The 24,666-nt window shown below is 40.5% G+C and overlaps 1 protein-coding gene and 1 long non-coding RNA gene across 3 annotated transcripts in view; one reads left to right on the top strand and one right to left on the bottom strand.

The window, feature by feature from the left end:
- Window positions 1-10,931, bottom strand: part of LOC138987952 (uncharacterized) — a 29,332-nt gene extending 18,401 nt beyond the window's left edge. Inside the window, exons 1-2 of the long non-coding RNA XR_011464257.1 lie at window positions 10,537-10,931; window positions 6,467-6,584 (exon numbers count right to left, since the gene is read on the bottom strand). This is a non-coding gene — a long non-coding RNA (uncharacterized lncRNA). The remainder of the gene's footprint in view (window positions 1-6,466; window positions 6,585-10,536) is intronic.
- Window positions 10,932-11,332: 401 nt separating this feature from the next.
- ACSS3 (acyl-CoA synthetase short chain family member 3) overlaps window positions 11,333-24,666 on the top strand; it is a 181,026-nt gene continuing 167,692 nt past the window's right edge. For both annotated transcript variants that reach the window (XM_070370965.1, XM_005892327.3), the window contains exon 1: window positions 11,333-11,793. In XM_070370965.1, coding sequence (XP_070227066.1) covers window positions 11,486-11,793 — 308 coding nt within the window. In that variant the 5' untranslated portion in view covers window positions 11,333-11,485. The remainder of the gene's footprint in view (window positions 11,794-24,666) is intronic.

Below are 24,666 nucleotides of genomic sequence, written 5' to 3'. Positions count from 1 at the left end.
AGAGACCATAGCAAAAATCAATAAAGCCAAAAGCTGGTTCTTTGAAAGGGTAAATAAAATTGATAAACCATTAGCCAGACTCATCAAGAAACAAAGGGAGAAAAATCAAATCAATAAAATTAGAAATGAAAATGGAGAGATCACAACAGACAACACAGAAATACAAAGGATTATAAGAGACTATTATCAACAATTATATGCCAATAAAATGGACAACGAGGAAGAAATGGACAAATTCTTAGAAAAGTACAACTTTCCAAAACTCGACCAGGAAGAAATAGAAAACCTTAACAGACCCATCACAAGCACAGAAATTGAAACTGTAATCAAAAATCTTCCAGCAAACAAAAGCCCAGGTCCAGATGGCTTCACAGCTGAATTCTACCAAAAATTTAGAGAAGAGCTAACACCTATCCTGCTCAAACTCTTCCAGAAAATTGCAGAGGAAGGTAAACTTCCAAACTCATTCTATGAGGCCACCATCACCCTAATACCAAAACCTGACAAAGATCCCACAAAAAAAGAAAACTACAGGCCAATATCACTGATGAACATAGATGCAAAAATCCTAAACAAAATTCTAGCAATCAGAATCCAACAACACATTAAAAAGATCATACACCATGACCAAGTGGGCTTTATCCCAGGGATGCAAGGATTCTTCAATATCCGCAAATCAATCAATGTAATACACCACATTAACAAATTGAAAAACAAAAACCATATGATTATCTCAATAGATGCAGAGAAAGCCTTTGACAAAATTCAACACCCATTTATGATAAAAACTCTCCAGAAAGCAGGAATAGAAGGAATATACCTCAACATAATAAAAGCTATATATGACAAACCCACAGCAAACATTATCCTCAATGGTGAAAAATTGAAAGCATTTCCTCTAAAGTCAGGAACAAGACAAGGGTGCCCACTTTCACCATTACTATTCAACATAGTTTTGGAAGTTTTGGCCACAGCAATCAGAGCAGAAAAAGAAATAAAAGGAATCCAAATTGGAAAAGAAGAAGTAAAGCTCTCACTGTTTGCAGATGACATGATCCTCTACATAGAAAACCCCAAAGACTCCACCAGAAAATTACTAGAACTAATCAATGATTATAGTAAAGTTGCAGGATATAAAATCAACACACAGAAATCCCTTGCATTCCTATACACTAATAATGAGAAAAAAAGAGAAATTAAGGAAACAATTCCATTCACCATTGCAACGAAAAGAATAAAATACTTAGGAATATATCTACCTAAAGAAACTAAAGACCTATATATAGAAAACTATAAAACACTGGTGAAAGAAATCAAAGAGGACACTAATAGATGGAGAAGTATACCATGTTCATGGATTGGAAGAATCAATATAGTGAAAATGAGTATACTACCCAAAGCAATTTATAGATTCAATGCAATCCCTATCAAGCTACCAACAGTATTCTTCACAGAGCTAGAACAAATAATTTCACAATTCATATGGAAATACAAAAAACCTCGAATAGCCAAAGCGATCTTGAGAAAGAAAAATGGAACTGGAGGAATCAACCTACCTGACTTCAGGCTCTACTACAGGGCCACAGTTGTCAAGACAGTATGGTACTGGCACAAAGACAGAAATATAGATCAATGGAGCAGAATAGAAAGCCTGGAGATAGATCCACGCACATATGGACACCTTATCTTTGACAAGGGAGGCAAGAATATACAGTGGATTAAGGACAGTCTCTTTAACAGGTGGTGCTGGGAAATCTGGTCAACCACTTGTAAAGGAATGAAACTAGAACACTTTCTAACACCATATACAAGAATAAACTCAAAATGGATTAAAGATCTCAACGTAAGACCAGAAACTATAAAACTCCTAGAGGAGAACATAGGCAAAACACTCTCTGACATACATCACAGCAGGATCCTCTATGACCCACCTCCCAGAATATTGGAAATAAAAGCAAAAATAAACAAATGGGACCTAATTAAACTTAAAAGCTTCTGCACATCAAAGGAAACTATTAGCAAGGTGAAAAGACAGCCTTCAGAATGGGAGAAAATAATAGCAAATGAAGCAACCAACAAACAACTAATCTCAAAAATATACAAGCAACTCCTACAGCTCAACTCCAGAAAAATAAATGACCCAATCAAAAAATGGGCCAAAGATCTAAATAGACATTTCTCCAAAGAAGACATACAGATGGCTAACAAACACATGAAAAGATGCTCAACATCACTCATTATCAGAGAAATGCAAATCAAAACCACTATGAGATATCATTTCACACCAGTCAGAATGGCTGCGACCCAAAAGTCTACAAGCAATAAATGCTGGAGAGGGTGTGGAGAAAAGGGAACCCTCTTACACTGTTGGTGTGAATGCAAACTAGTACAGCCACTATGGAGAACAGTGTGGAGATTCCTTAAAAAACTGGAAATAGAACTGCCTTATGATCCAGCAATCCCACTGCTGGGCATACACACTGAGGAAACCAGAAGGGAAAGAGACACGTGTACCCCAATGTTCATCACAGCACTGTTTATAATAGCCAGGACATGGAAGCAACCTAGATGTCCATCAGCAGATGAATGGATAAGAAAGCTGTGGTACATATACACAATGGAGTATTACTCAGCCATTAAAAAGAATACATTTGAATCAGTTCTAATGAGGTGGATGAAACTGGAGCCTATTATACAGAGTGAAGTAAGCCAGAAGGAAAAACACCAATACAGTATACTAACGCATATATATGGAATTTAGAAAGATGGTAACGATAACCCTGTATACGAGACAGCAAAAGAGACACTGATGTATAGAACAGGCTTATGGACTCTGTGGGAGAGGGAGAGGGTGGGAAGATTTGGGAGAATGGCATTGAAACATGTGAAATGTCATGTATGAAACGAAAAAAAAAAAGGCAGATCTAATCACTTAATTATTTTGTCATAGAAAGTATAAACCTGCTTTGAGCAAGCCCATTCATTCACTCAAAAAAAAAAAAAAAAAAGACTCTTGCTCCTTGGAAGAAAAGTTATGACCAACCTAGACAGCATATTAAAAAGCAGAGACATTACTTTGTCAACAAAGGTCCATGTTGTCAAAGCTATGGTTTTTCCAGTACTCATGTATGGATGTGAGAGTCAGACTATAAAGAAAGCTGAGTGCTGAAGAATTGATGCTTTTGAATTGTGGTGTTGGAGAAGGCTCTTGAGAGTCCCTTGGACTGCAAGGAGATCCAACCAGTCCATTCTAAAGGAGATCAGTCCTGGGTGTTCATTGGAAGGATGATGCTGAAGCTGAAACTCCAATATTCTGGTCATCTGATGTGAAGAATTGACTCCTTGGAAAAGACCGTGATGCTGGGAAAGATTGAAGGTGGGAGGAGAAGGGGACGACAGAGGACGAGACGGTTGGATGGCATCACTGACTCAATGGACATGAGTTTGAGTAAGCTCCGGGAATTGGTGATGGACAGGGAAGCCTGGTGTGCTACAGTCCATGGGGTTGCAAAGAGTCGGACATGATTGGGCAATTGAACTGAACTGAACTGATGGGATGGGGGAGCCTGGTGGGCTGCAGTCTATGGGGTCGCACATAGTCGGACACGACTGAAGCGACTTAGCAGCAGCAGCAGCAGAACTAATGGGACTGGGTTATATAAAAGATTGTGGGGTCTGTCTTGCTCTCTCTCTCTCTGTCTTTCTCTCACACCCACACATAGCACATCACTCAATCAATCCATCACTCAGTCACTTGTCAGGGGGATGTCAGTTGTCGTGTCTTCTGAACAGCCCCATGAACTGAAGCTTCCTGGCAGCAGCCATGCTAGTGAGCATGAAGCTGATCCTCCTGCCCATTGAGATGGTCTTAGTCCTGAGCAAGATACCGCCTGGCTACCACTTCATTAGAGCCAGAACCACCCAGCTAACTAACTCATCCTGATTCCTGATCCACAGACGCTCACATGAGAGAATAAATGTCTGTTGTTTTAAGCTGCTCAGTTAGGGAATAATTTATTAAACAGCAATAGATAATAATATACTACTCATTTTCAAATGACTTCTAAGGGGAGCAGAATAGATCCCAAGTGAAAATGACAGATCAATGCTAACAGCTTCAGACTCCTTACTATAGGTGGTGAGAAGCCATTGACAGATTTTAGGCAAGGGAGTGATAAAATTGATTCATGTTTTAGGATGATTACTTTTGCCTTAGTCATAGGGTTTTTCCATTCCATTTTGGGGTCCTTCCTCCACTATTGCTTTTTCATCTGCCTCTGAAGAACCTAACAGTATATGACACTTGCTGTGTTATTTTCCTGACTATACTATAAGCTACTCAGGATCAGAAATGGATCTATTAGTACCTCTTGGTCATTTATAAATGATTCTTGGTGCTCCTAGAACTCTGCTGAGCATTAGTAGGGAGAGGACTCAGTAAACACTTGCGAATTAATTGAGTGATAGGAGGTGGTAGAGCCTGCAGAAAGGCAGTTGGGCTAGCAAGTGACTAGATTAGCTTGCTGAAGGAATGATGAAGGAATGGCCTTTAGAGATGTCAAAGGAGAAGAAAGGAGAAATCAGTCATTTCACACACAACACACACACACACTAATAGCTAGCTTTGCAGGTGCGATCACCTATTAAAAAGCTTAAATCTTTGTACTGTCTCTTGGTGTTGTCACAGCAGAGATCAAAGGAAGAGAATTCTGGTGGCTGGAATAGTCTGGCAGAACCCAGCAATATTATTTGTAGTTCGTAGATATAAAACAATGCTACCAAAAAGTGATGAAAAGTAAAAATAGCAACCACAGTTGTCTTACTCTTTCAAAGCTTATGAGTTGGTTTATACTAGGCTAATAAAAGTTTCAATGGGAAGAAGCAGTATAATGTTATAAAGAAATAAACCCTGTATCATATCTACAAAAGTAAACAGATATAAAGAGACAAATTTTATATTCATACCAAGTTATAGGAGTATCTGGATTAAGCAAAAAAGCAAGTGTAATCAAGTAACAAAGAGAAGTCCACTGAAATCCTTGCTATACACAAAATATCTTCATTGGAGATTGTGAACACACCCTAGAACTCTAAATATTCAGTTATTTACTTTTTTAAAAGGTAGGGATTTGAATCAACAGGTAGCACATACTAGTATCACAAGAATCAGCTAAACTCTTCTCATTCAGAATAATGGCTGGAAAAAATGTCCAAATACTTTAAAACTGTCTTATGCATATAAATGAGATATCCGTTTTTACGATCTACTAAAAGTAATTTCTTTGTTTTCATATTTTCTTCCATTTTAAAATAGTACTTCATCTGAAATACTTGTGTTGTCTTTAAAACCTCAAAGTCATTACCCACTTCCTTGTTATGTAACAGCAACTCTTGTTTTGGACTTGTTTCATTTTCTGGTTTAACTTTGTATCTTCCAAATACACACACACACACACACACGTGCACACACACACGTGCACACACATGCACACACAAACTGGGAACCTGAAGTAATGTTAGGCAATCAACTACATTTTACAAAAACTTTTATTATAAAGGATATTTCTTTTCCTTTTCATCATTTGTTCCCTGATAATGAGATCCTTTCTTGTATAAAGTTTTATTATTAATACAAAAATTGAGTAACAAGCAGTGGTTTTAGTTTAAGACAATAAAGTAGAAGCAATACTTTCTAAGGAATTACCTCTGAAAAAGAATTAAAATGATCTTTAAAGGATTTGGGGGATCTGATTAAAATATTAACCATTTTTATTCACAGCTCCACTGATGAGATTTTTCTCCCCCCCAACTGTAAATTGTTATACAGAGAAAAACAAACACAAACAAAACCCCCAAGAACTTGAAAAAAATGATTAGAAGTATTTGCCTAGGTTGTTCCTTTTCAGTTTTCTTCAAATAAAAGCAACTATATTTTTATTAACTTTTACTAACTAAAAATAAATTTTAAGATGTTTTATTGTTTACTTTAAAAAATCTTTAATTTTGTGTTGGGGTTAGCCGATTAACAAACAATATTGTGATAGTTAGTTTCAGGTGACCAGTGAAGGGACTCAGCCATATATATACATGTATCCATTCTCCCCCAGACTCCCCTCTCATCCAGACTGCCCCACATAACATTGAACAGAGTTCCAAGTGCTATACAATAGACCCTTTTTGGTTATTTAAAAAGGATAATGTGGCACTAGTGGTAAAGAACCTGCTTGCCAACGCAGGAAATGTAAGAGATGGTGGTTTGGGTCGGAAAGATGCCTTGGAGGAGGACAAGGCAACCCACTTGGGTTTTCTTGCCTGAAGGAAGAATCCCCATGGACAGGAGAGTCTGGCAAGCTACAGTCCATGGGGTCTCAAAGACTTGGACATGACTGAAGCAACTTAGCACTCATGCAACTGATAAGGAATGTCTTTAAAAAATAAAAATTAAGCTGGTTGATGAATCCCATACCTTATATTTGGTTGCTAGGATGAACTGAAGTTGTAGAGCTCTTCCCATCCACCGAAATATTATTTGTTTTAAAACAATTCTTTCATCTGCCTTTTCCTCCTTGACTTTACTGAAGTTACTGTGTGAGCAAAAAAGAAGAAAGTTTCAAAACAGGAGTCTATAATTACATTACTATTAGCTATTTCACTTCAGAAGTTTAAAAAATATTTACTGAGCTATGAAAACTAGCATATTTTCCAGAAATTCTTTACTAAATCAGAATTAATCTGCAGTGTTTCTGCAGGCTCAAATTTCAGCACAGTCTTTACCTGCTGCAGAAATAATTTATGCAAATACTTCCATGCCAAGTTTTCATAATATCCAGGAAATTTGATATATGAGGACATTCTTACTTTTGTCGGTAGTAAAAATCTTACTAGTTCCAATACACAAAGGTAGACATTTAACTCTAAACAAATTTATGTGAAAATTCTGTAGCCAGCAGAATACATGATCAGGGTAGTCTACACTTATTTTTAAACTGTGTACTTTTTCATTCCTTTTACTCTCTCTGTTAACAAAGGCCTGGATAGCCAAGGCTATGATTTTTCCAATAGTCATGTATGAATATGAATATGAGAGTTGAACCATAAGGAAGGCTGAGCACAGAAGAATTGATGCTTTCGAACTGTGGTGCAGCAGGACTCTTGATAGTCCCTTGGACAGCAAGATTAAACCAGACAATCCTAAAGGAAATCAACCCTGAATATTCATTGGAAGGACTGATGCTGAAGCTGAAGCTCCAATACTTTGGCCCCCTAATGTGCAAAGCTGACTCATCAGAAAAGACCCTGATGCTGGGAAAGAGTGAAGGCAAAAGGGGACAGGGGAGGCAGAAAATGAGATGGTTAGATAGAATCACAGACTCAATGGACATGGGTTTGAACAAACACCAAGAGATACTAGAGGGGAGGGAAGCCTGGTATGCTACAGTCCATGGGGTTCCAAAGAGTCGGACAAGACTTAGCGACTGAATAACAACTCTAAAAGTTTAGCCTGTACTAAGAATGACTGATCAGAGGCTGTTATAATCCTAGGAAAAAGTTGTAGGATCCTGTATCTTTTTCCTCTTTTAATTCTAATTCTACTCTGTCATCCTAACTTTCAGCATCTTTTCCTTAGGCAGTAAGTGTTCCAACTCCAGTTTCCTTCCTTTCTCTCATTCTTTCTCAAGCAGTCTTTCACACTTCTTTGATTCTCTATGCACTTTCCCTGCATGCCTCTTCATCATATGAAAGTTTCAGATAATCTTGATCTACTAATCTTTGCTCAAGGTGTTTAATATGTCATCTTGAATAGCATATTAAACATACCACTTATTGCCATACAATGAAATATTGTACTTATTACAAAAAGCTAGAATTTTAGAGGGCGTGAAAACCACGTTGCCCCCAAATTAGTTAAAAATATAATTTTGCTTTTTTTGAAGAAGTAGAGAATGTACATGCATGCTTCAATTAAAATAATTTCTTACAAAAATTTCTGACTAAAATTTTAAGGGTGTTAGTGAAGTTGGAGATTTGAGGGATTTATTTTTTGGACTGAGTGTTGGTTTGCTAATGCCTAGGTGCTATGCAGTTTATACATATTTAAATTTTATAACAATCCTGTGAGATAAGGATTATCAGCCTCAAATAATGTTTGGTGTTAAAGGTGAAATGGTCTAACCTCAGGCAGATCTGCACACTACTTTCTAGCTTCCTCGGAGAAGGCAACGGCACCCTACTCCAGTACTCTTGCCTGGAAAATCCCATGGACGGAGCAGCCTGGTGGGCTGTAGTCCATGGGGTCGATAAGAGTCGGACACGACTGAGCGACTTCACTTTCGCTTTTCACCTTCATGCATTGGAGAAGGAAATGGAAACCCACTCCAGTGTTCTTGCCTGGAGAATCCCAGGGACGGGGGAGCTTGGCTCAAGTTTCTAGTTTTATTGCTCACTCCAGTTCTCATCTCCACTACTCCTCCTGTGGACTGACCTTTACTTATGCTCTTCCCTTTTCTTGAAATGAAACTGGTAATCACAATCTATTTCAAAAAGTACTTAAACCAAAACAGCACAATGCAGGGTCCAGAAAAAACAGTTTAATCCAGCAGTGTGGGGGTCTAACTTTTCTTACACAATCTTTTAATCAGCCCTTTTGTTTTTCAGTCCTTAAACTTCATCCTGAACTTTCAGAGGAAGCCAGGGCCTCCTAATGCTGAAACATTTCAGGTTTCTGATAAGGAAATGCATTTTCTCCTTTCAGCTTCCCCCTGCCACCCTCTTGCCCCCTTAAATCATACACCATGAATTTAATTTCTTTCCATTGTCTCATTTGGCTTGTTGTCCTCTCCTGTTTTCTTCATTCTTACAGATTTTTACCACCACCATCACAGTCACCACCACAACCATCACCACTGTCCTTTCTTTTTTAGAAAGAAAAGGAAGATGAAGAAGAGGAATGGATGTGGGTAGTCACCTTGTTATATTTTGCTGGAAGTCTAAAATCTTTCTTCTTTTGAATCATTAGCCTGGTGTGAAAATTGTGGACTTTGGAGTCAGATTCCCCACCTTTTCCAAGTTGGGGCACAGAGAGGAAATGTATTTGTGTTGTATGCTGGGGTAAGTGGCAGCACTAACACGACAGGTCAGTGCACCTTGAATCACAGGAGTGCCAAGGTATCCACCACACTGCCTCAAGGTGGTCAACATGGGGATTACAGTTCCTGTGTTGTAGCCACGCGTTCCGGGAAACAAGCTCACTCAGAAGGACAATGCAGATAGTGGAGTGCAGTTTATTACACCGGCGGGCCCAAGGCAGAGTCTCCTCTTAGCCAAGGACCCCGACCAGCATTTGTGAAAATCTTTTATACCCCATGTGTACGTATCTGAACCCACCACTCCAAATCCCTTGAGACTTACATAAGCCAAGGAAAATACAGTCCCAATAACCCCATCATTCATGTGCTATGTGCTCATGTGCTCAAACAGTCAAACAGTTAGCCAATAATCAATAAAGCCGAGGTTACACTCCAGTAGATACAGAAAAATTTACGGCCTGTCTGGAGGAAGGGGTGATTAGTGTATGGTTTCTCTTAGGCGATGAGTAAGCTAGATACGATCTTCAAGGTTCCCCTGTCTGGAGAGGGTCTTCTCCTTCTGTTGTTGTTTTCATAGGCACTAAACCCAGAGTTCAGAGTCCATTGGAAAGGTGGCTGAGCATGATCAGCATGAACAGGCCTAACATGGAGTTTCAGGCCCTACGAATTCTTTCTCACCTGCTTCTTAGTACTGGTTGGGAAATGCAGGAGCAAACATATCTGAAAGTGCCAGCACAATGTTGACACACAGTAGGAGCCAGCAGAGATCTCCTTGCTTCCTTTATATCCCCCTGAGTCAGTCTCAACTTACACAATGCAGGGGCCAACGTATTTGTTCATCAGATGACTAAGATGGACAGCACTGTAACACCACAGAGGATGATCTGGGGTCAGAGCATTCTGTAGACCAGAGAGCAGCATCACACAGCTGGGCAGAGGACAGGAGGAGGCAGGAGGTTATCTGGCTTCCTGCCTCTGCACTGAAGTGCCTTTGCTTTTGGAAATCACTGGCCCTGAGGCCTTAGAAGAGTTGGCTGCAGGTGTTAAGGAAAAGTCTAGTGTCTTGTTTTTTAGATGAAAGGAAAGGGCTGAGGTGATTAAAGATATGTTCTTTGTTTTATTATATTTATCCCTGTTCTGTTTAACCTTTATTTTCACATTATTCTTTTCCTGCACACAAAAAAATCTGTTTACAGCTTCTCAAGTTTACAATCTTCCTAGGGTCGGGGCATTCTTCATTTGTTATGTCGGATTTGGGCACACACATGTTTACAGTTAAAAGTGCAAATGCTGTCACACCAAACAGCATGTGGCATAATACAAGGCAAACGAGATAGACTCTGAATTTCACTAATGAGTTAGAAAAGCAAAACCAAAAAAACCCAAACCCCAAACCAAACAGAATAGTGAGGAGTTTAAAGAATGTTAAGTCCACCAGACAGTAACTTACACCTCCTGCCTTTCTTTTTAAAGTTTCCTCAGCTTCCTCTTTTTTGATTCATCTTGACTTTGCTCTTCCTTTTGACTTAAATTTTTGTTTTGTTGGGTTTTTTTTGACTCATCAAAAAAACAACAAAAAACGGGCCAAAGAAACTCCGAAGAGGCAAATGGGAAGAGAGAGAAAGCAACAGGTCGTCCTGCTTTCTGCCGAGCTCGCGTGGGGGCTCTGAGCCGAAGGTCCCATCCCAAGGTTGGGGGTGGGGGGCTACCTTCCCTGCGGCCTGTCAGTCACCCCCACGAGGCTCTTTCCAATTCGGTTGGGCAACCTCCCTCTACTCCTCCTCTCTCAGCTGTCAGGAAATCCTGGAGCCGCCCTCGCCCCGGAGCCACTTGTTTTCTAAGTGGCCAGGGATGGAGCTTTGTTTTCAAAAGAAGTAAATAAAAAAACCTGAGACTTCAGGGGCCCGAGGGCCGCAGAGTTCGGCTCGGCCGACGGCTCCCGCCCCCCCGGGGGGAGGCGGCTCTTCCCGCCGGTTCTCGGAGACCGACCCCGATCAGCTGCACACTACTTGTTTGCTGGAAAACAGGGGGGGCTGGGCCGGCGGTCCTCGCCTTAGGGGCTCTCCAGTGTCGGGGCGGGGGCGCCCCTCCCGGCGGGGTCGCGGGGCTGCGGACGCGCCGGGTTTCTCTCCAGGACGCGGGGACCCCACACCCCTCCCCGACTCCGCGCCCCCTCTCCAGCTTCCCCCCGCCGCTCCAGGTCGGTTTTTCCCGGCGACTCTGGTGGTGCCTTCCAAAGTCCCAGGGCCCTGGGCACACCTCGGGGTTTTCTCCCGCCTCCCGCCTGCTCTCCTTGGGGCCCCAGGAAGTCGCGAGCGCCCCACGGGTGGTGCGTTCCGGGCGGCGCGCGGCGGAGCCTGCAAGGAGTTGGGGAGGAAGGGGCGACCCCGCCGGCAGCTATGAAGCCGTCTTGGCTGCAGTGTCGCAAAGTCACCGGCGCGGGGGGCCTCGGCGGGTCCCTGCCCGCGTCCTCTCCCGCGCGCGGAGCCGGCCCGGCCCGCCGGGCGTACGTGGCCCCCGGCCCGCGGGGCGCTCTCGGGGGCCGGGGCTGCAGGGCGCTGTCCTCGGGCGGCGGCGAGTACAAGACCCACTTCGCGGCCTCGGTGACCGACCCCGAGAGGTTCTGGGGCAAAGCCGCGGAGCAGATCAGCTGGTACAAGCCCTGGACCAAGACGCTGGAGAACAGACATTCGCCTTCCACCAGTTGGTGAGTGACTTTGCGCCCACCCCCATCTCTTTTGGGCGTCTAGGCTCGACGTCCCCTGTATCGGAACCTGGAGTTCTTTTGGGAAAAGAGAGTGAGACTGGAGGTGTGATCACACCTTTTAAATCCGTGTTTAATTTCAACTTCATAAGTCAAGCTCTCTTGCCTTGTCTTGAGGGATTCGGTTACCTAGGGTGAGAGCCCTGGTTCCTGTAGACCAGAAATTTACCTGTATGGCCAGGCTCTGCTTAGCTGAGCAAGAGCCGGCCCCCGAGAGACACACAGTCTGGAAGGGTAAGCAACCATGGAAACAGGTGCAAGCAGAGTGATGAACTAAGGGTTTCTAAGTATCCTCAGGCTGTGGGGAGGAAGAGAGTTGGTGAAAGACTTCAGTAAGATCACACCTAAGTAGAGATTGGAAAAATGGATATATCCTCTCAAAGTTCACAAGGCTTCAGTTATTAAAGTCCAGGAGGTGGAACACAGGTTGAAATTTGACTGTTGATGTGGCTGCGAATAATTGTGTTGGTGGGAAAGGGGACTGGTGAGTCAGGGGTTGGTTTGGGAAAGGATTTATGCATCACGCCAAGTAGCTGGGATCGGGTCCACAGCCCTATCCTGTATATGAAGCTGCATATACAGGATAGGGCTGTATAGAGAGACCTATTCTCTCTGCATAGAGAGAATAGGTAATATACCTGCCTAGGAGGTGCTAGAAATCATGGTAGGAATAAAGGTGCTTTTTTCTTTTTCTTTTAGAGTTATGATTGTAAGTAGTTATAAACATTGTTTTTGTGTTACAACAAACAAAAGATACATTTGTCGAATAAATGCCAAACTTGTCAGATTCTTAAGGGTGAATCACACAGGAGGACTCGAGTTATGGCTGCTCTTTGGGCCATGTGCCTAGCCCTTAAGAATGTGGTTGCTTTCCTCAGGCAGCCCCGAGGGAGAGATGTTTTCTCTAAAAAATTCTGCAAAGCACTGCAGTGAGGTTTCCCACTGCCATTTCCAAGTCCCCAGCAGTGAAATGGGAGAATGACATGGTCAGGTTTGCATTTGATGAATGTGTTCTTGTTGGGAGTAGGAATCTGGAAGGGAGAATGACCTCTCGACCAGAGACTGTTCTCTGTCACCAACATGCTCTGTCCCCTCATGATTGTTTGGAGCTATTTACATGGTTTTACCTTTAGAGTCTAGCACGTTTCCCCATCCAGTTCAAGTTTTCCAGTAGTGTTTGATTGATCCTCTCTTATGTACCCATCAGCGAATCAAGCATGTGGCATGCATGTGGCAAGGGGCACGGGGAGGTGTCATGATGGTTAACAGCCTGTTCTCTGGGGCCATAATTTTGTGTTTGAGTTCTGGCTTTTATAGTTACTGGCTGTGTGTTCATAGGCAAGTTGCTTAATCGCTCTGTTCTTCAGTTTTGTCATATATAAATGTGTAACTAGTAAGATTAATTTAGTAAAGGATTAAGACCAAGTCTTAAAAGAAATAGACCCTATAAATGTTAGAGTAAGAATAGCTATCTTTGCACTCTCATTCCACAATTATTTAAGAGCAGGAAATCTCTAGATCTGAGAAGATCAAAACACCGAGATTATTGTCTCACCTGAGAATGTGTTCTCAAAGTTCTGTGTCCATATATCTGTCAAAAAGTATGGAACTGAAATTATTTATGTGACCACCGTCCCATAAAACTGTGCAGAAAACTCAAGAAATCACTGGGACACTCCAAATCAAAACCAATGAGGGCCAGACATAAGGTAGTGGCAGTGGCACTACCTCTAGAACGGGTCTCTAGAGGATTAATTGAAGTTGGGGAGGGCTCAAGGGAGTACAGAGAATGTGGAACTCAAAATGTCCATCAAATCGACCTTTAAGATCTGGAGATTTTCCCTCTATGTTTTTCCTCTTCTTAATTTCTAGTTGCTTGCCTGAATTTTTAAAAATTGTAGGCATAAAATGTCTACTTTTAAAGAGGTTTTTGGCCAAAGGGTCTTTGTATGTATTTTATTTATTTTTTTAAATTTTATTTTATTTTTAAACTTTACATAATTGTATTAGTTTTGCCAAATATCAAAATGAATCCTCCACAGGTATACATGTGTTCCCCATCCTGAACCCTCCTCCCTCCTCCCTCCCCATACCATCCCTCTGGGTCGTCCCAGTGCACTAGCCCCAAGCATCCAGTATCAGTACATTGTAGGTCACAGTATTTGATAATATTGTATCCAAATTCTTCATCTTTGTACTCTTGGAATCACGTGGCTGTACCTGTTTTATAGCAGCCCAACAGATCAAAGTGAATAACAGATAAGTCTTTGAGTCTGTATTTGTTTTAGCAGTGTGATTCAATCTTACTGAGGAGTTTGGTTGGCAGAGCAGAGTTGGAGAGGCAAGTAGACATAGGAGACCATCCATCCAATCTGAAACTCCATTCAAAAAATGGTTTCAATCTGAATCCTATTTGGAGTTATTCTTCGTTCGTTAACATTTTTCTGCAAAGGTAAACTCAAGGTCAGGGCAAATGTTCACCCGCCCCCCTTTACACCCCTATATTCTAGGGCAGAACAGACACATGAATTTAAAAAGTGATAGGTAACAGGATACACAGACTTAATGATTTTTGATTCTGCATGTCTTGGGAGGTGGCAAGTGGATACAGGCACAATTTGATATGAAGGTGCTTTACTTACTTTTTGAAGCTGGGATCTGGGGAAGGGAGCTGTTGACCACCAATCCTTAAGTAAAATGAGGAAGGGCTGCTACAGCTAGCTGTTCTCTTCGAGGTGGAGCTGACAGAGGTGTGTAGTCAAGATTGCTGAAGCCCCATGGTTTCCCAGAAGTTGGATGGATTCTTCCTCATTATACGCTTATCTGTTTATTTTTTGTGGAAGCAAACTCCCCTCTGAATCTACAGGCCTACCAAAAGCCCCAACACATAAATAGTAATGCATATTAGGTTTCACAGTGACATAAACTACTCAATAGTAGTTTACACATGCAGTAGTATGAGCATGGAATCGAAGTCTTTGAGGGTGATACTTTAGGGACCTTCCATTGTAGTGAATAGCCCTGTAGAATAGATTTCTGTATTCTCTGTAATCTCTGAGATCTTTGAAAAACAAATTCCATGTAGGTGCTTTAGGAACATGTGAAGAATTACCTTTCCTCATAGTTTGTTGGTTCATTCACATTGTTGACACCTAGCTTTGGGGAGAATAAAGTCTCTATTAGACTTCAGTGGAGAACTGACTATATGGTGAAGCAATTAGAACCCCTAGTAATTTCTGTAGTCCTGGGACCACAGAAAGGATGTTTTGGTTGTTTTCTCCTGATGAATTAGACATCCTACTGCCTTTCCTGAAAGTGAAATCCAGCTACCCCTCTCAGAAGAATTAGGCAATTCACTTTTGCATTATGCATTGTGGTTAATTTTTGCGGTCTGGGTCATTAATTATCCCTTTGTCTGGAAACATTGCAGTCCTATTTTAGTTTGTTTATATTTAAACAACATTCAATAATCAGACTCTCACATACTGTTTGATTTATTTTTTTTGATTATTTAATTTAAATGTATTAACAGTGACCATAAGCTAACAAAGAAAAGTCTAAATGCAGATGATTAGAAAATGATTTCTGCTTGGTTAACATATCTACAATGGAAATCGTGTAGGTACTTTTTTTTAACATGCAGGATCTCAGTTTCTGACTGACTATGAGATAAAGGTTGTTTAAGTCTCCAAGTCTTAAAAGGGCTTATAAGTGTTAAAGATATCAATTATTCACTCATTGTGTGTATAGTATAAAGAAAATGATGAAAGAGATGGGAGACATACAGTAAATTATTACAAAACTATTTCTTTAGAGTTGTAGTAAATGCTATGAAATAATAAGGGGATTTGCCATAATCTTTTCTGGAAGGATTGTGGTAGGAGTCTTGAAGAAATGATGGTTAAACTGAGATCACAATGTGTAGGGATTAGACTCAGAAGGAGGAGGGAACATTCCAGACAAAGAGAACAGCAGATGAAAAGGTCGTGAGGTATAAAGTAGCTCAATAAGTTCTAGGAACTGAAAGAAGGCTGACTTGGCAGGTAATAATTAAGAAACAGAAGGAGAAAGCCATATTGTGAATGGTCTGGTGAGTCATGTTAAGGATTAAAATTTTTTTTCCTAGCACAAACAGGTCCCATAGTGGATGATCAAAACTTGAACTTCCTACTCTTCTTTCTGCACTGGAACAAGAAATGTTTGGGTTCAACCCCGGCTCTGCCACTTCCTTTGGATAGGCTTCAATATCCGTACTGGTAAAATAAGAGCAACGATAAGATCAATTTCTTAGGATTATAGAGGTGGGTGGGAGCATAAAGTGCCTAGGACTGTACCTGGCGCACAGACCTCGTTACTGATGTTTTTGAAATTTGGAAGCGAGATTCCCAGAAGCTAGTGTGGACCAGAAAGTTTTCAGAGAAATGGTAGCATATGGACTCAATCTTAAAGTAGGATTTAGAGGAAGAAAACCACTTTTTGTGTGCAAAAGAAAAACTTTTGTGTCCAAACCAAACATGACGTAGGCATAGAGGAGAGAAAGAACCAAATATGCTTGTAGGTCAGAATGGATAGGAGATCAGTTGGCTTGTAGTGGTTATTGTGGAGTTACAGTTACTCCATAAGGTGGTTTCAGGATGGTTTTGGAAGGCTTGGAATAGCAAGCTAAGACATTTGCATTCGCTTTTTAGGCTGTACGTCACAACCTGTCTGTAAGTCTGCAGATAGGTTTTGTGTGACCTAGGTGCTGGGTTTTTTGTTTGTCTGTTTTTGAAGTAGTTGTCAGTATTTAAACATTGGAGGATTTCATCTAAAATTTAAATTTCCTTTAATGATTCAGGCTGGGGGGTCTTCTTTTGAAAAAAAGCAGATTAACTGTCAGCGCTTGGTCAGCATTTTCACATGGCAACACTTGGCTGGAACTGAGTAGCTGCTGTCCCAGGTGAGATTAGACACACCGATCACCAGGTGGGGTGTAGGGAAGTAAAGGAGTTATGATAAACCTGAGAATTTGACTCAGGTACCCAGGTGGAGGAATTGATTGTGAATTAAAGATACTGATTTGAAGACTTGGCATGAGCTTATAGGATTATAGGTTTGACTGACATTTGTAAAGACCTGAGAGCTAAAGCTTGGTGAATGTTGAGTTGGCGGGGAGAGAGAGCGCAATTTAGAGAGAGAGAATGAACAAAATACTAAAAACTGAACTGGGGAGATAAATGGAAGAGGGGAAAATCCTGTGAGAGTGGATGAGGCTTGTTGAGAGAAGTAGGATAAGGAAGAGCAGAATATTTTGGTGCCATGGAGTAAGAGGGAGAGAAGAGATAAAAATAGGGAAGGTCGACAGTGGTCAAGGGCTCTAGAGAAGTTTTGAGTCTATTGAGGACTGAAAGATAACAGTCTTGACGCAGAAATCTTCAGTGATTTTTAATAATGTGATGTCAGTGGAGAAGTGAAGGCCAAAACCAGGATCCCGAAATACAGAGGGAACTGGTGGTAGGCAAAAACAGTCCAGGAATATATTGGACAATGACAGGAAGGGGAGGCGAGATGACAGCACGTGGAGGTGTCTGGGTTACCTGAAAAGAAGTTTCCTCATTATCTTTCCTTTCCCCACCTCCCCCTTTAAGAGCATCTCTTGTTTAAAGGAAGAAGTGAAGAAATCTGGGAAATAGGAATGAAGGGAATTTTGCTTATTTTGAAACCTGTTCCTCATTAATAGGACTCCTTGTTTTTACAAGTTGAACTTTGTGTGGTTTCTTATCTGTTGTTTTCTTTAGATGCCAGAAGTTCATGGAAAAAACAAAATGGAAAAGTCTAAAAGATGGAATAAAAAGCTACTTAATAGATTTACATGAGGTAGATAGCTAAGCATTTGATGATGAGTTTAACAGGGAAGATAAAGAGACAGTTAAAAAAAAAGATGAAAGAACTAATATTTGTTGATTTGTTAAATTATTCTGGGGTTTCAGACCTGTCAGTAAGTGGTTCAGAGGGAAAAAAGTTCTTTATCTTTTACTTGCAACTTTTCTGAGTCTGACATTCTTTCAAAGGAAAACAAATAAGGAAAATATAATGTGGATTTTATATAATCAGAAAGTAATTTATTCCTCTATTGAATTTTGATTCTTTGGCAAACAATTAGCCACATTAAGCTGTCTTGGAAATTCAGCCTCCCTCCCTCTCTTTCTTTTCTCTAATAAAATTTCCTTCATATTTATCAGTGTATTTAGTTCTAGTTGAAAGGTAAGAGTTTTATCTTGGGATGAAAAAAATGTATCCCTTTCTGACAAACTCTAAATGAAATGAATTTATTCATAATATTGTGCACAGTACAGATACATTTAAATTTTAAATTATCATTTTTTAGAAATGAAAAAATATTTTATGAGGGTACATGGTGAGCATGAAAAATGGCCTGTTAGCAATACTCTCCCTCAGATAGACTCATCAAGAAAGACCAATTTAAAAAGATGGGCTTTATTTTATATTCTGAAGGTCAACAGCTTGGTGCTGTGCTGTATCTAATTTTCTCAGTCTGTCATGCTGCTGAAGGTTCAGGACAGAACAGAATGAACTACTGGAATGCTGCGATTACATAAGCAGGGATGGATTGCCTGACAAATGCACAGTCAGTGCACAATGGAAATTCAATCAGCTGTGACCAGTCTTCTACCAAGTGTGGGGTAAAGTCCACGCTCTTAGGACCTCCTGGAAGGTGGCTTACTTTTTCTTTTGTTCATGCCACATACTATTAGTTGCGAAAAAAATCCAGTAGTTGAGGTTATTTTTCTCTTCTTGTTCTCCTTTTCCCCCTCCAACTCCTCCTTTTTTTCATTTTCCCCTTCCCCCCACCTTCTTCCCTGCATCCTTCCTTGTTCTTCTCCTTCTTCTTTTTTTCTTAAAAGAATTTCCACTTAAGCAGTGACTCTGTGAAGGTGGCATTTCTTTCTATTGTGTGAAATTTGTGAGAGAAACATGTGGGAGGCTAATGAATATTTGTGATAATGTATCTGAATGTAATAACCTCTTTACAGTTTTAGGAAACACATCTGAAAAACTTATATTCTTTATGTAAACCATGTGGTTAGAGAACTTATAAAAAGTATGAATTATATGTACTTTTGCTGGCATTATGGCCAAATGAGGTAAGGGACAATGCATAGAAAGGAGAAGTATTATTCTTATCTAGGAAAATTGAAGTTTAAGAATTTCCAGTTTGAAATCGTCCAGCTGAAAGTCTTAGAATAGCTGAAAACAGATCAGGTAACTACGTTAGAGGAGAGTTCGATTTATAACTTTTAGGTAAGTAGTGAATTTTACTGATTTAAAATACTAGTTGCTCTAAGTGGGATAAAAGCATCTAAAGTTAGGTCTTGACTTAAGAGATAACTCTAGGCAAGAGGAATACCTTCTCCAGGTTTTGATGTTAGAATAGCAACATTTCCCAAGTATAATTTTTGAGATATCTCTCCCAAGTGACATTAGTTAAGTAAAAGAAATTTGGGAAGATTAAGGGAAAGGAAAGATTGCTCTGTAGACATGATCAATATAGATATCTGTGCAAAAAAAGTAGTACAATAAAATGATAAAAAATTTAAATAGCCCAAGGGATGTAAAATCATTATTATTGACTGTTTGCTAAAATAACCGTAAGTGAAAGCCCTGGAACTTAGAAAAGTCTACTTTTGCACTAATCTCTTTTGCTTTCTCTCCACGCTTTTTAAAATTTTCAGTTTCACTGATTCTCAGTTGTGAGTTAAGTGCTTTTCTAAGCCACAAATGCCGTGACATTGCCTTGCTCCCAACTCTCCCTGCTTAATCAAGGCTGAATGAAGTTTGCCAGTGTTACCGATGCAAATTTGTACCATATGCTATCATTTTCCCCTTGGGTAAAAATGTGGGTAGGGGAAAAAGTGTTGAGGATTGTTATTAGTGGAGAAAAACAAATTGATTTCTGGGTTAAAACTTAGGTCCCCAGTCCTTGAGCAGTTTACTGTACCAAAATGTGGACCATGGTGAGTACTGCTGTTCAGCAGTGTCTGTTCTCTGCTTTTGAGCCCACAGGAGGGTCCAGCTTCCCTCCCAGGGGTGGTTATGTGACTAGCTTTGGCTAAAGCAGCCAGAGAAAGGCGTGTCACTTCCTGTGAAACAATCAGTGGCTAGTGCTTCAATGCTTAGTCCTCCCTGTCAGTCAGAGCCATGGTGGAAGCATGTGTAGCCTGGGGAACCGAGCACATGCAGGGGATGGTTCTCTGGGGAGTCCACTTGAAGCCTCAGTAAGGGTGCATGAGTGAGGAATGAACATTGTTTCAAGTTACTGAGTATTCGCTATTGTTACTGTGTGTAATCCAGCCTATTTTATTGATTGTGACATCATTAATGTATATATTAATAACATATAATAATAACATAGAACTTTTTGAATGAAAGTGTCCAGCATAGGGCATTGGCGAACCACTCCAGTACTCTTGCCTGGAAACTCCCATGGACGGAGGAGCCTGGTGGGCTGCAGTCCATGGGGTTGCTAAGAGTGGGACACGACTGAGTGACTTCACTTTCCCTTTTCACTTGCATGCATTGGAGAAGGAAATGACAACCCACTCCAGTGTTCTTGCCTGGAGAATCCCAGGGACGGCGGAGCCTGGTGGGCTGCCATCTCTGGGGTTGCACAGAGTTGGACACGACTGAAGTGACTTAGCAGCAATTTAGCAGTCCAGCATATAGTGAAAACAGCTAGGCTTACGGTATCTGTGCTATGAGCCAGATAGAATACTAAGTACTTGAATTTATTTAATATTTCTAATAACCCTGTGAGGTAGGGGACCTTATACTCTTGTTTAGTGTGTATGGAAATGAACATACAGAGAGTTTAAGAAAACTTGCCTAAACATATAAAACTAATAAGTAGCAGATCTAGGATTTGAACCCAGGCAGTCTGAATTTGCACTTCCTAGGTGGCTCAGTGGTAAAGAATCTGCCTGCTAATGAAGGAGACTCAGATTCAGTCCCTGGGTTGGGGCAGATCCCTTGGAAAAGAAACTGGCAACCCACTGCAGTATGCTTGCCTGGGAAATCCCATGGACAGAGGAGCCTGACGGGCCATAGTCCATGGGTCTCAAAGAGCTGGATATGACTAAACACAGCAACATAGCACAGCATGGTACAGGTTGAATTTAGCATCTGTGCTCTAAATATACACTACATTATATTGTTTCCATAATAATTGTCTTATTTAATTTTTGCTTTTTTTTTTCTTACCCCTTCTCCACTGAAACTACTAAAAGTAACTTTAAAAATCTGGATTTATATCTCAGAAGCATTTGGAAAGTATCTCTGTTTTATTTAGAATGATAGACTGATGTTCTTTGAAAAAATAAACTATATGTTTGATGTAAAATATTTAAAATGTATACAACAGTCCCAAAAGTGGTGGGAGAGGGACTTTATATTAATTGTTACCTACTTTAGAAATGTTTCCTGAACAGTAGAAAGCGATATTAATCCCTTCTCTTAAGAATGCTATGTTGGTTTTCTGTCTTAAGGAAAATCTAATGACCACATTATTACTCATTGCTTGTAGTGTGCTTTAGCATTATTTTTATGAGAACACATGATAAATAGCCTAATTAATTCATCTAATTATGAGTACTTGAAAAATTTCCTTTCCTCCAACTTCTCAGGAAAAAATAATAGGACTTGTTACATGTTTGTAATTATGGAAGTTGTTTGTTTTGATTACTTTTTTTTAGTGCATTCAAGTATAGTATTCTTTGCTGTTTTGCTTCCATTGCTTCTCATCTTGATCCTAATGCAGGTGGACAGACCTTGATACATAACATATGTTAAGTGCAGGGATGAGTTTTTTCCCCAAGGAATCATATTGCATCCATCTCTCTTGTTTCTAAGATGAATATCTTATTTTTGAAATCCAGTACAAGAACCATGAACTGTGGGCTCTCTCACTAACCTGTGTTATTCCATAGGTGTTGCCAAACTTTAGGGAACAAATAATCTGAAAATGTTAAACCTTCCTTTGAGTGTCTAAGGGATGAGCCACAGCAATATCTGAAGAGTCTGTAATAGATTGAGAAGAAAACACACATGACTGTTCTCTAGCACATGACTGAGTTATTCATTCTTTTCTGTAAGACTGAGGAATGCGTTTCAATAATGATAATAACAGTAATAACAATCATGGCGATACAACAGAAATCACTGTGGAGCACTTGTGCCGAGTCAGACTCTATGCTAATACTATATGTGTACTTTGAATCCTTCTGACACCCTATGAGATACATATAATGCATTTTTATGACTGTGTAAACTGAAGGACAGAGTGATTAAATGACTTGTAATATAGTGGTAGACTTAATTTTTCACACCCGTTGGGTCACACTGTAAGAGCCCAATTTCTGTAATGAATTGTGACTACACTCTTTAAAACGTCTTTTGCCTGATTGTCACATGACTGTACCTGGAAAGTACAAAGGAATGAGAGCAATGTTTGAATTAAAAACATTTTTTAATCAGAGATGTAACTTCCCTTCTCTCATTTGTCACTGATGTTTCTATGTGTCTTCCATTTTCTTCTCTCATTTTAGTGGAATTTAAATCTTCACTATTTTCCCAGAGTCACCTTGTACCTGTCTTCTTGGTAAATGGTTCTTTCCTAAAAAGCCTATCACCTTGAATCTTATTTCCCTTTAAACTAGTTTGGCAAAGAATGTTCAATTCCCATTTGCATTTGGTCACTATACATCCACTATGTAAGCTCATCCTCCACTGATACTTTTCTTTACCAGTAGCTTAAAAGATCACAGCTAGGTGACAGAGGGCAGGGGTCAGGTCTCAGTCATCTTCGCTGTCTCTACCGTGGAATGCACCTGACCTTGTATATGTCTGTCAAACTATTTCAGGTTTAAGAGTTGTATCCATGTCATTTTACCAGATTGTCATGTTTTAGTCACCTTATTTAGTAAACATATTAGCAGATAAGCAAAAGAAAACTCACTGTTTAAAAGTAATAAAAGACAAATACCATATGATCTTACTTATGTTGTTTAGTCACTAAATCATGTCTGACTCTTTGAGACCCCATGAACTGTAGCCCATCAGGCTCCTCTGCCCATGGGATTTCCCAGGCAAGAATATTTGAACTGGGTAGCCATTTCCTCCTCCAGGGGATCTTCCTGACCCAGGGATCAAACCCATGTCTCCTGCATTGCAGGTAGATTATTGACCACTAAGCCACCAGGGAAGCCCTGATCTTGCTGCTGCTGCTGCTGCTGCTAAGTCACTTTAGTCGTGTCCAACTCTGCGACCCCATAGACGGCAGCCCACCAGGCTCCCCCGTCCCTGGGATTCTCCAGGCAAGAACACTGGAGTGGGTTGCCATTTCCTTCTCCAATGCATGCAAGTGAAAAGGGAAAGTGAAGTCGCTCAGTCGTGTCCCACTCTTAGCGACCCCATGGACTGTAGCCCGCCAGGCTCCTCCATTCATGGGATTTTCCAGGCAAGAGTACTGGAGTGGGGTGCCATTGCCTTCTCTGAAGCCCTGATCTTATATGTAAATTCTAAAAACCATAACAAACAACAAAACAAAACAAAAACCAGGCTCACAGATGCTGAGAACAGATTGGTGGTTGTCAGAGATGGAGTTGGGTGCAGGTGAAATGGGTGAGGGGCATCTTAAATACTTAAGTACTTGCTTGAGTGTGTTAAAGCATTACAGAACACAAATATATATTATTACAGTAAGAATAGCACCAGTAATATTCCTTACCATAGTTTTTTGGTGACATGTTTGCTGACCTGTTATAAAAGTGGAGTTTTTTTTGGTGCTGCTGCTGCTGCTAAGTCGCTTCAGTCGTGTCCGACTCTGTGTGACCCCATAGACGGCAGCTCACCAGGCTCCGCCGTCCCTGGGATTCTCCAGGAAAGAACACTGGAGTGGGTTTCCATTGTCTTCTCCAATGCACAAAAGTGAAAAGTGAAAGTGAAGTCTCTCAGTCGTGTCGGACTCTGCGACCCCGTGGACTGCAGCCTACCAGGCTCCTCCGTCCTTGGGGTTTTCCAGGCAAGAGTACTGGAGTGGGGTGCCATTGCCTTCTCTGTTTTTTTTGGTTCTAGAACTTATTAATTCTTAATCTGTTTGTTCCTTCTTTTATTCTTCCTTTCTTTCTATTGTTCACTCATTAATGTTTACTGAATGGTCATCTAGGCCAGGCACTATTCCAGGTGCTGAATAAGAGTCCAAGTAGAGTATAACGTTGAGGAGTGATTTCATACATCAAAGGGAAAAAGTGTTTTTGCTTGTAATAAGATAGCTTTCATTTTCCTATTTAATAAAAGGAGAGTAATCATGGGTGATATGGACTATCGAGTTATTTTCTGAAAATACGGGTAATAAAATTTGCTTTATTTTGCAATCAAGTCTACTCTGAATTACCTTTGACCATTGAGGTGTGAGTAACTAGAATATACAGGCTCACATCATGGTGATCCGTGGCCATTTTCTAACTAAGAAATCCTTTGATACATAAAATAATCAACCAATTTTAATTTTATCCCTTTGTGTAGCTTCTCATTTTCTGCCAGAAGTGCTAACACCCAGGAAAGTGAGGAAAAGACAAGTAACACAAAAAGAATAAAGAGAAATAATGGGCTTTGTTAGCATCAGCTAGATAATGAACTCTTGGATAATTGAGCAGGCTGCACTGCATTCAAGTTTCAAATTAACGAAATGTGAATGGAAAATGTTTAATCTATGATATTATATGTAGACAGTGAGGGAATGGGCAAGGATAAAGCAAAGAC

Source organism: Bos mutus, chromosome 5 (assembly GCF_027580195.1).
Source record: "Bos mutus isolate GX-2022 chromosome 5, NWIPB_WYAK_1.1, whole genome shotgun sequence".
In the NCBI taxonomy this organism is placed as follows: domain Eukaryota; kingdom Metazoa; phylum Chordata; class Mammalia; order Artiodactyla; family Bovidae; genus Bos; species Bos mutus.
This window is presented reverse-complemented; position numbering and strand designations above follow the sequence as displayed.